Genomic DNA, 12987 nt, shown 5'->3' on the forward strand with positions numbered 1-12987 from the left:
ATGTGCTTCGGTTTGTAAGGGGCGTTTACAAGGGAGGCACAGGTCTGAGGACAACCAAATCAAGCGATGGGTACGAAAAGAACTGATGATGTTAATATCAAATCAGATAAATTCCGCCATTAATCAATCGGCTGAATACTAGTTCTGACTAAAATACCGCCAGTAATCAATTGGCTGACCAAGAGACACAAGTCACCAAATTCATTTCGTCACATAGCTAAAGTGATAGGTACAACAGATGACTAAAAATGGTTTGTGCACAACTGCACAGTCCAGTCATGACAGCACGTCCAGACCACACACAGTGACACAGCCAGTCATGACATCACGTCCAGACCACACACAGTGACACAGCCAGTCATGACAGCACGTCCAGACCACACACAGTGACACAGCCAGTCATGACATCACGTCCAGACCACACACAGTGACACAGCCAGTCATGACATCACGTCCAGACCACACACAGTGACACAGCCAGTCATGACAGCACGTCCAGACCACACACAGTGACACAGCCAGTCATGACAGCACGTCCAGACCACACACAGTGACACAGCCAGTCATGACATCACGTCCAGACCACACACAGTGACACAGCCAGTCATGACATCACGTCCAGACCACACACAGTGACACAGCCAGTCATGACAGCACGTCCAGACCACACACAGTGACACAGCCAGTCATGACAGCACGTCCAGACCACACACAGTGACACAGCCAGTCATGACAGCACGTCCAGACCACACACAGTGACACAGCCAGTCATGACAGCCACCACCACCACCATGACAAGGGAAACAACTCGTCTTCCCTCCAGCTGCTACAGTACATGGAAATGAGAACATGCAAGAAACAAAACAAAAATAAATTGAATGAAAGGGAAAGCGGACAAGGATGAGGTGCTGGAAGACACGGAAGAAAAACATACATGAAACATGACAAAGTGGATTGGCTGTGACCCTGACCTATGACTTGTATCCACATTGACCCAGGTCCACACTCCATTTCGAGAGGAGTGGCCAAAGCCCCTGGAGACAGACCTGAACGACACCGACTGTCATGTGTGCCCACTGCTATCCGGACACAATCAATTATAGGACAGATCACATATACAACCTCCTACGAACATGTGTAGATGTGGGAAATTTCCTTTTTTGTGTTTTTTCCCCCTTTCGATTGTGTGTAATGTACGTGTAGTCAGAGAGTGAATAATTATTGTCATTAGATTTATTGGGGTGGATTAGTGGTTGAGCGTGGATGCTGTATTTCTTAGATCTGCCATTCAATGTAGATTGTTATCGTAAGCCCTTGTTATGGAGGGTGTGCAGACCCACTTTCGTCGGATTTTCACGGGACTCCCCGGTTAATTCTAGCAAGAAACGCGTGCGCATGCGCGTCTCCATTTTCCTTTTTCCCCCAGTCACCGAAAGGCTAAAATTTCGTCGTGGAAATCGCTGTTTTGACGAAAAGATTTTGAACATTTTCGGTGACTATTTTTGCAAGTTTAGAAGACATATTTGGTTTTGAAATTACACCCATTATTTGCTTTTGTCTTCCATGTTTACTTTGAGCGTGTTTCTTGTCATATATCTGCCATTACGTATTCGAACTGATATATTTATAAACTCTGCCGAAAAGTTGTCCGAACAAAAGCAGGGCATACCCAGAGAAGCCAGTCAGTTACGGTGGAGGACTGCGCATGTCGTCATATGACCTACTTCTCGCACTGCGTGTGACGAAAAGCCCACCACGAAAGCGGGCTGCCCACCCTCCCCACGTAAGTTATAATTTCCTACAATGGATTGATAAAATTTCTATTGAACTGAACTGAATTGATTGGAAACGTAACACATTCCAATACTTTGGAATGCAGCAAAACTCACTGTATTGTATTGTGTCCATGTTTGGGGCAGGACGTTCGAATGGTTTGACAGCTCGTACCGGAAGAGCGCCACTTACGGGAAGGCCAAGGAGTTTGTGGAGGATGAAGCACTGTTCGGGTCCTGTGGCTCCTCCATCATCGCTGCTCGTAACTGGGCAGAAACTCTGCTGCCTCTGGTACAGTCTGACAGAGTGAAGGGCTGATTTACAAAAAGGAAGGAGGAGGGACAGTAACTCTCCTGCCTGTGGTAAACTGACACAATGATCGCTGGGCGGACTTGGAGAGTGAGATGGGTGGGGGAACGGGGTGAGGCCAATGGGTTCTTGTGGGCAGAAACGTTTCTGACTGGATGGACGACAAGTGTCTGGGTGAGGGGATAGATGCATGAGAACTATCGTTGCTTTTGTAAACTTACGGATGCATGTGCGGAATGAACTCGGAGTTTATGCACTGCTCTGTCAGTGAGTAAGAACATTCAGACATTGTACCTTGTGTTCAAATCATGAATTACATATTGCATTCACATGGTGTGTGGTGTGTCTGAGGAATTCTTTAACATTTCTAGTTCCAACAACACCAGGCTGTATAAAATTATACAATTAAGAGTGCATAAGTTAGATATAAAACATGTCATGATGGGGAAGTCCGATGAGTGAGTAATGGCTGGACTGATGAATATCCTTGTGTTTGGTTGGTTAGTTAAATGTGTGGCTGCCAATGTTTTTTGTCGTGATTTGGTGACTGCTTCGTTGTGTGGATGAAGGACTAGATATCAACTTTTTGGAAACAGGCCAAAACCTGTTCTTCCTGATTTCATCGCTGGTGGTTGGTTGGTTACTTGGTGAGGTGTGTGTGAGTGAAGAGTGGTCAAGCTTTCCGTCATACTACTCTGTGTGATATTAGATGCGAGGAAAGAGTAAAGGAGAGAATGTGTCAGTGAGTCGGTCAGTTAATGAGAACATTCCTTTACTCACTGACCCACCCTATCCCGCACTGATCGGCAGGGTCCTTTCCACTACCTGAGCCGCAGCAAGAACCCCTGCTGGTACCCGGAGGACGGGGGAGCCTTTACCTGTATGCCCTACTTTTACCTGGTGGGGGTATCCGGCCCCGCCACTGATGACGTCATGCAGCACATCCTCCTCCACCCCCACGTGACTGGACACACCCAGCCCCTGGCCTGGTGGGACGTAGGTAGACATGCCGGTAGGTGGCAGCACTGACTGACTGCGTGGATGGGGAAGGGGATGGGGCAGCTGAATAATAATAATAGTCATACATTTATGCAGCACGCTTTACAATAACACGTCAGTAACACACACACACACACACACACACACACACACACACCCCACACACACACGCGCGCGCGCGTACCAGCACACACACACGCACATACGCATGCACGCAGGCATGCACACTCGGCACGCAGCAAATTTGAAATGTTTGTGATTTGCACATGTAGTCTGGACGCTGAAATCTGTTGCTTGCTATAAAAAAAAAAGTGCCCAGCTAAAAGTCACGTGTTAGAAGGAAACATCTTGTGTGAATGCTTAGTCTGCACATGTATAAAGGTAACTGTGGTGGATGATAATTCAGGACATTCATATCTTGGCCACCATGACACTTTTTCAAAATGGCCGACGAAACCGACAAATCTGGCTATAGTGTGGGCAAATATTTGTATCATTTTGTGGTTTTGTCAATTATACCATTTCTGATTGCAACAAATCCAAATTTACAGTTTTCCGTGAATTTTGAACTGAAAATCTGGACTTAATTTGCATATCAATACATTTCAGTCCGCACATTATTAACGTATTTCAACAGTGACAATATTTATCACTTGTATGGTACATGATACTTACCGCTCAAATATCGTTTGATGCCAGAACGACGTTATAATTATCTCTTTACGCTGGAAATATTGAGCACTGATGTGAAGCGTTCATTTGCCATTTGCGACGGAAAACAACAATGTCCATGCTGAAGTACCCGTGGTGCACATATCAGTGCAATGTCAATCCTTCTCTTAGTTTGAAGGAACTGCATAAAAAAACTAATTCTGTGCAGAATTCCATGTTCTAACAATACAGTTGCTGATGTTTTCTGGATAGCAGTTGTCACTTCAAATCGAGAAGTCAAAGCACATAAGCCTGTGAAAGTGAGTGTTGCACTTCATGTCTCATGTCTGTTCGTGTGCTTGGCACACTCAGGCTGACGTATTCTCATTCAGTGGATTCCTGCAGCTGAATTTACTCCAGCACGCTTCTGTACAACAAAGTCCAAAGCGAGCATATGAAACCACCGTCTTGCACAGGTCCGCGTTTACATCGTGTAATCTCCACAGACAACGTGTTGAAGGTTCCTTTGCCAGCAGCTGGAGGCTTTAGCACTTCATAGCCATTCTCTTTCACTCCAAGCTTCCAGCCACTGTCCACAGTCGCAAGCAGATATGAGAGAACACAAAGGGGCTCTATTTTTTTTTCAAACAAGTGCTTGATTGTGGGACCGTCTGATGTGCAGTTTCAGTGCACCAGTTCATGGAGGCAGATTATCTATGACTTGCTTCAGGCATTGAAAAACTCAGATCGCAAATGTTGTATGGGCTGGTGTTGTCTGTTTGGATCACGGGGATTACAGACAAATGACACTGCATCAGCCATAACGTGATCATCAGGAATGTCTTCATTGCCAATATTTTGGAGGAGCTGGGGATTGTTAATAAACACACCTCAGACAGATCGCTTGCCGGTTAAAAAACAAAAACAAAACTGGCTTGTGCTATCTGATCCCGTGATAACATGAAATGCCAGAAGAGACATTCTGTGTGAATCAGTGATACTGATGAGATGGATAGGAAGAAGATATTTTGGGGGGTGGGGGGAATTTACTGTTTGCATCCATAATAAGAGTAAACTGTGGCTTGTGTGCAAGAAGAACCAGGTCATCTGTGTCACTGTGGATGAGGACAGTCTGGGGGTGTCCTCGCTCACTTGCTTCTCTTGCTTGAAGTAGCATTCTGGTGTGAGCTTCTTCGTGTTCAGCTGAGGCAAGCTGTGAGGCGTCTCTCTCTGATGAGGTCCAGACTTTTGCTGGAACTGTGGATCCACCAGATAGGACCAGCTCTCTGCCTCTACCTCGCACGTTCTGGAATTTGTTTGCAAGTTCTGCACACAGGAAGTCGGTCAGGATGGCTATATCGTCTAGAGCGATCATGTCCCACAGGCTAGTTGCATGATTTCTTGGCTGGAGGCTTCATTTGATTGATTTCTTTCCTTCCACTCACTTAGCTTAATCTGCTGACTTGGCTATGAGCTCATTGATTCTGCTTTCGCTGCCGTTATAACACGTCTGATATATTATGTGGCTGCTTAAATTGCAAGTGCTTTCTCTTTCCCAGAAGTGACCTCAACTGTGTAATGATTGTGAATCATGTGAAGCTAACTTGTTTAATACTTCATGGAAGCCGATGGTTCTTATGTCACTAGATCACTAGCCAGGAGATCAGTGGTAACATCACTTGTGGTGAGCGATGATTTTTTTTTATATTGTGCGAATGAAGGAATTGAAGGTCTGGAATAAATTGATAAGCTTTTGGGAGGTCATTTCGGTATGTGTTTAGCCTCTTCACTCCACAATCCGTGTGTGGAGATTCATGTTTTTGCTTCCTCGTCACCAGCAGTTAGTTTCGATGTCCCATGCTAGCTGCGCTCGTTTATTGAAGGTGACTCACTACCAGCCTCTAGCAGTGTCATTCCAAGTGATTCCTAAAAGGTCTCCAGTAACATTTCCTGTCATGTTAAGGTGCTCCACAGCATGGTCAGCTGGTACTTTATTATAACAATCTCCTTGCATGAAGCCTTGATGCATCTCGGGACCTGTCACTAGGATTGTCTTTATGTCCGCCAAGAAAACGGATCCAATCAGGTGTAATGGGGGTAATCGAATGCATAAAACCAAGACAGCATATCCCGCAAAAGACGAGAGAAAAGGTTCCCAATCTCTGTCTTGAAGAACATTGGTGAACCACAAGAGAACTGAGAAAGGATTCGTTTATTGTCTCCAGAATCTGGAGTGTGCATTCTCTGAACAAGATTCCTCAAACAGAACTTTGACATCTTCAGTCACTGATACAAGCCTTGTGACCATATCTTTAAGGAATGATTTGATCTGTTGATCATCATTTTTGAGAAACTCTCTGCGACTTTCTCGCTGCGTCTTTGAGGTTGTTATTGGTTACAGTTCCACTCTCCCTTTCCCATTTCTTGACACATGTCTATAGAACTGACCAAAGGGCTTCCAGGGCGTTTGTGTGTGGATTACATGGTTCCCGTCTTTTTCGTTCATGACGTTTCCTACTGTTGTCTTATCAAGGACGCCACTTTCAACTAGATGCTTTAAAGACCTGATGAAATCATGTTGTCTCCCATCACTTTGTAAGTTCGTCTGTGTGTGGAAGCATCCCAACACAATGCAGCTATCCGTTTGTCCTGCTGCGACATCCGTTTGCTTTTCAGTCACCGCCTCACATTTTTGCATCACAGTCCATGTGGCAGAGAACTATGAGTTGGGCCAATCAGGATAGGCATTGGATCAACTTTTGTCATTGGAGGATTTGGAACATCTTGTTTGTTTTGGTCATGTGGCTTGGCCAAATAATCCTGTGTGGATTTCTCCTTGACTGGCCACACACCAGCTCTTTTCTGCTTGCACAAAACCTGTTCTGGCTTGCAGTTGTTCGTGCAACCGCAGGGTTACTAATGAACAATTTTGTAAGTGGCAGTCCTGATCTTAATGACCGATGACGGCTCATTGCTTGTATCTCGTCTGAGAGCTACAAACTGTCCGGCATGAAACGTATCTGTTTCACTCAAAATATTCTCAATGGTGTACATTTTCCTTGTCATATTTGAATTGGCGATACAAACACTATAATACAAGCATTTAGTTTGTCATTATAGTGCAATAAACAAGGAGTTCCTTTGCATCGTATATGAATACATATTTGAATTCTACATGCTAAAAAAACCCAACACGAATAGCCATAAATTTTGCCATTCTGTTCCAATAAATGCCAGAGATGTAACGAAATTAATCATTTTTGGCGGCCATTTTCAAAAATATCATGGCGGACATATTTCGCAAATTGTGAAGTATCATCCATGTAGAATAAATCTCACTACATCTAGACATTCCATCCCAGGCGGATGATTGCTTCTAACACGTAACATTTGTGTCTTCACTTTTCTGAACTTAGCCTGACTAATATATCCGTGCTACATCCAGCCACGCAAAGACATCTGTCCACACGCGCAATGTGAGAGACGGTTTGGAAGGCGAACGGCTATTTTCTAGCAATAAAACCACATGCGTACATGCATGTGTATGAACACATCTTCTAAGGTTGTTCGCCCGGTGTTGTTTACCCTATACTCATTACTCTTATCTTCTCAAATCAGTGGATTAATGATTGAGTTTGCTTGTTTATATACATATACGTGTGTATATGCCCGTGTGTGTGTGTGTGTGTGTGTGTGTGTGTGTGTGTGTGCAGGAAAATCATGGGAAGAATACAGTCGAGAGTTTCAAAGACTGGCCGAGGACATTATTCTGGACATCAACGAACACAAAACATCGAATATTGTGTTTGGTAAGTGGGCGGATGGGTAGCGGTTTGCTAGGTGGTTTGTTTTTTTTAATGAATATCTGTTCATTCTGCAGATTGTAGTATGTTTGTATCTGTCTGTGTGACATGGCGTCCCCATCTGAGTTCAGGGGCCGGGGGCTACGGAGAGGATCATTGGAGAGTATGTGTGTCGTTAGCGAAAGCTTTTGATTATTCATGCGCGCGCGCACACACACACACACACACACACACACGAACTTCCTTTGTACCAGACACTATTAGATCTATTTCGTCGTGTGCTATTATTGTAATGTTTCATCGTCCTTGAACATGGTGTCTGTTTATCTGCCGAAAGGCCCGGACAACGAGAACACTGAATGGTTACGATACTCCCCCAAATCAACAAAACAAGTATATTTTTGGTGGTGACTTCAATGCTTACGCCTCGGTCTGGGAAGAGACTTGCAGCCATATAACTATGAACAGAATGATTGATAACAATTAACATTTCAGATTCTAAATCATATTTACTTAACAACCGGTATGTCGCACATATCCCTGATGTATCAACTCACATGCCCACAGCTATAGATTTAACCTTTATATCACCCTCACTGGCACAGAACGCTACAAATAAACGTCGGACTACTGAAACTTCGGACTATGACAAGTCGGACTATTGAAACATCGCACTATTGACACGTCGGACAATTGAAACATCGGACTATTGACACGTCGGACAATTGAAACATCGGACTATTGGCACGTCGGTCGGTCTGTCGGACTGTAGTCTGTGGGAACTCCTTAGAGCACATGTTGACATACTTCACACTGATTTGAAAAAGGAAAATAATATAAATCAGCCAGTAAGTCATAATAAATGCCACTTCGAAAATAATCACCAAAACAATTTAAGATATATATGTTACACCCAATCTACGAAATTGCCCATTTCATGAAATGAGCAAATATCGTGCCCATTTCATGTAATGGGCAATGCCATGTATGAGTTTTAAAATATCATTGGCATCGCTATTGTTCTAGGCTTATGGCGTGGATGCGAGATGATATTCTGCTCAGTAGACTTAACGGTTCCCTTTTTGTTCAGTAGACCAGGAACAGCAGCTACCATGAAGGAATTCAGATGGCTCCCTGTCAAGCACTTACTGGCAACATGCCTCAATGTGGCCTAAGGTCACATGCAGTTACCAGATGAGTTTTTCAGCAGAATCTCGCCAGCAGTTTAGGAAGAAGAACTTGAACAACTTCTTGAGGACAGCACAGGCAACCCTAGCCCTTCCTCTGTGCATGACCCATCGCTGCCTTCAGGACTCACATCTGCTGATAACCCACCACCAGCTACAGGATCTTCAGATCATTCCATGGAAAACCCTTCTCCGATCTCCATAGAGAATGTACATCTGATAACTGAGCCACCCTCTTGACACTGAGTTCTCTTCCACAGATGACCCACAGACAGCTCTTAGACCAGCTGCTAACACCTGGATCAGATAATACTGTACCTGTGAACCCACATCCAGCTAAACGTGCAAGGAAGAAAGCCAAGGCACGGCGTTGAACAGCACGCCAAACGAATGCTTGCACGCAGCACCAGATCACTTCGGGCAGTTGGTGTTGGAGACAGTGTGGCTGTACCTGTTTCTCAATTTGATCGCACTGAAGCAGACCCACAAAATTTAGTGGGTGTTGTGTTAGAAGCAGAAGAACTTGACATTATCAAGGGCAAACTTGCCATAGACCAATTATTTGAGTTCATTCAGTATGCAGGGCTTTGCGCAGAAAATATCTTACCAGAAGTGTTCAGCATTCGCGAAATTGTTAGGGCACAGAGTGTGTGTGGCGGTCAGGGATACCAACAACGCCATTGCAGGAGCAACTGAATTTCAAAACGCTGTACCTGTATGAAAGCTGGTCTTCGCTGCAATAGTGCCTGTCACAGCTACAAATCCTGTGACCATGTTGACCACTGAGAGAGAGAGAGAGAGAGAGAGAGAGAGAGAGACAACACAGGACTTGTTCCTAACCAGTAGTGTGCAGCCTTTGGACAATCAGAAGCCAAAAGTGAATCACATGTTTTAAGATAGATAAACTGTTAAATGCAATCCGAATACAGGAATTTCAAAAACATATGCATGTATGATTTCTGCTGTGATTGAACCAGTCTTTTAGCTCTATATATCATTCATAATAGTCGCTCACTTCATGAAATGGCCAAGTTTTCAATTGCCCATTGCAAATATCGTGCCCATTTCATGAAATGGGCAATTTCATAGATTGGGTGTAACATATACACATGGCTCGTTAATCAAAAACAATTAGGCTCGGCTTAAATCATTTAGTACCAGATTTATAAATAAAGAAATAATTCCACATTGGATTAAACAAATAAATGTTTACTACTGAACATTTTGCAATTCTAATGTCTTTAGATTACCTTCCAAGCTTTCTCGAGTAATACTGCCGATTTTGTTTTGCGTTGATTCAAAATCAGTACTTGAATAATTAAAATTGCAAACAAGATCAGAAATTAGAAATAGCAACATTATTCGCTTTCTTTCAGTTAGAGGTACAGAGATAACTTTCTGCTGTACAGCATCTCATTGTTCTATTTACTACGATGATAAGGTTGACATCGTTGCGAAAAGTTGAGCAAAGAACATATTAGATCTAAATGACATACTTCCTCTGTCTCTACAAGAATGTTATACTCTTGTTGACAACTTTGCTTTGGATATAGTCAAACGTAATAAAAAAAAAAAATAACAACAACAACAAAAAGAGAACAATCACACAAAGTTTGAATTAACACAATGAAAGTCAGTAAGGAAATGCAGACTCTTATGTATGGAATGAAAATTGACGCCTTCTAGACTGTATTCTCCTGTTGATTGCGTGACACACACTGGATCGCGATCGTTAATCGTCTGTATCGTTACTCGTCTCTCGTCGCTAGTCAACAAGTATCTTGACAACGCGCAGCGCCTTCAGGGAAACCTGTAGTTGTCGTTCCGTGCGTGCTACATCTGCAGAGCGAGATCGTCGAAAAAAACAAACAAAACAACAACAACAAACAGGATTACTGTATGCCAATGTGGATAGAAAAAAACAAATTTGCATTTTCTTTCTTGCGTTAAGTTAAGATTTCATTCCTATATTTTGCAATAACTCATATACAAAAATATTCAACTTTTCATCGATAACACGATTTTTTTTGTCACTTTACCCGAACGTCCAATAGCTAATCATCTGTAGGTATTATAACATTTGACACTTAGTTGTTGTTTTTTCTAGTTAGTGGATTTGATGGTTAATTAATTGGATTCCTTAGTTTGTTCTCATCCCCCAAATTTCTTTCTGTATTCTAAATCTTTATTTCTTGACAAAATTTTAATTGTATACGGTTCGAACACGTGCCCATACATTTCAACTGCATACACTTTTTGTCGTCTAAAACCACTTTAGTGAGCAGCCGTTGTATCAATTACCAATTACCAACACACACACACACACACACACACACACACACACACACATACACACACACCACACACACACGCACGCATGCACGCACGCGCACACACACACACACACACACACACGCACACACACAGATGATCAGTCTATCTGTCTTTCTGTCTGTCTGTCTATTTCTCAGTCTGTCTGTCAATACGTGTGTCTTTGAGTAAACAAAATGCATAAAAATAAAATAGGAAATCGCCGAAAGATTTTGGCCATCTTGGATTTATTATCCATTTTGATAATGAGGCAGAAAGAAAAGATATAGACAAATCATGATGAATATAGCCCAGCCGACACTAAGGGACATTTCAGGTCTGAGACAGAGACAGAGAGAGCGTCAGAGAGAGTCTATACAAAAATGAGAAAGAGTCAGTCCTATGCAATGTAATCCGAAATGCCCAAGGGAATGTGTTGGACCAATCGATGTGTACGTGCTGCACGTGTTGTGTGTGATGCAGGTGACAGCAGCAGCACCTACTTCTCCTCCCCCACGGGCTGGGAGAGGCTGAGTGGAAACGAAAACTGTGCGGAACCCCGGGTCACCCTGGCCAGCCACCTCCGCCGTCTGAGGCTGAAGGGTCTGGTGATGGTCGTCCTGCCCCACCCCACTCGTAGGTCAGTCCTCCCTACCACCCCACCCGTAGGTCAGTCCTCCCCACCATCCCGCCCGTAGGTCAGCCCTACCACCCCACCCGTAGGTCAGCCCTACCACCCCACCCGTAGGTCAGTCCTCCCCACCATCCCGCCCGTAGGTCAGCCCTACCACCCCACCCGTAGATCAGCTCTCCCTACCACCCCACCCGTAGGTCAGCCCTACCACCACCACCACCCCGTAGGTCAGCCCTACCCCCCACCCCCCGTAGGTCAGCCCTACAGCCCTACCACCCCACCCGTAAGTCAGCCCTACCACCCCCCCGTAGGTCAGTCCTCCCTACCACCCCACCCGTAGGTCAGCCCTACAGCCCTACCACCCCACCCGTAAGTCAGCCCTACCACCCCACCCGTAGGTCAGCCCTACCACCCCACCCGTAGGTCAGTCCTCCCTACCACCCCACCCGTAGGTCAGTCCTACCACCCCACCCGTAGGTCAGTCCTCCCCACCATCCCGCCCGTAGGTCAGCCCTACCACCCCACCCGTAGGTCAGCCCTACCACCCCACCCGTAGGTCAATCCTCCCTACCACCCCACCTGTAGGTCAGCCCTACCACCCCACCCGTAGGTCAATCCTCCCTACCACCCCACCCGTAGGTCAGCCCTACCACCCCACCCGTAGGTCAGTCCTCCCTACCACCCCACCTGTAGGTCAGCCCTACCACCCCACCCGTACGTCAGTTCTCCCTACCACTCCACCCGTAGGTCAGTCCTCCCTACCACCCCACCCGTAGGTCAGCCCTACCGCCCCACCCGTAGGTCACTTCTCCCTACCACCTCACCCGTAGGTCAGCCCTACCACCCCACCCGTGAGTCAGTTCTCCCTACCACCCCACCCGTAAGTCATCCCTACCACCCGATCCGTAGGTTAGTCCTCCCTACCACCCCACCCCTAGATCAGCCCTACCACCCCACCCGTAGGACAGTCCTCCCCACCATCCCGCCCGTAGGTCAGCCCTACCACCCCACCCGTAGGTCAGTTCTCCCTACCACCCCACCCGTAGGTCAGCCCTACCACCCCACCTGTACGTTAGTTCTCCCTACCATCCCACCCGTAGGTCAGCCCTTCCGCCCCACCCGTAGGTCAGTCCTACCTACCACCCCACCCGTAGGTCAGCCCTATCACCCCACCCATAGGTCAGTCCTACCTACCAAGCCACCCGTAGGTCAGCCCTACCACCACCCCCGTAGGTCAGTTCTCCCTACCACCCCACCCGTAGGTCAATCCTCCCTACCACCCCACCTGTAGGTCAGCCCTACCACCCCACCCGTAGGTCAA

General features: G+C 45.6%; 1 protein-coding gene across 1 annotated transcript in view; it reads left to right on the forward strand.

The window, feature by feature from the left end:
- LOC143276090 (carbohydrate sulfotransferase 15-like) overlaps window positions 1-12987 on the forward strand; it is a 47931-nt gene that overhangs the window by 18773 nt on the left and 16171 nt on the right. The window contains exons 4-7 of the mRNA XM_076580482.1: window positions 1920-2064; window positions 2893-3094; window positions 7446-7541; window positions 11516-11672. Coding sequence (XP_076436597.1) covers window positions 1920-2064; window positions 2893-3094; window positions 7446-7541; window positions 11516-11672 — 600 coding nt within the window. The remainder of the gene's footprint in view (window positions 1-1919; window positions 2065-2892; window positions 3095-7445; window positions 7542-11515; window positions 11673-12987) is intronic.

Source organism: Babylonia areolata, chromosome 31 (genome assembly GCF_041734735.1).
Source record: "Babylonia areolata isolate BAREFJ2019XMU chromosome 31, ASM4173473v1, whole genome shotgun sequence".
Taxonomy (NCBI): Eukaryota; Metazoa; Mollusca; class Gastropoda; order Neogastropoda; family Buccinidae; genus Babylonia; species Babylonia areolata.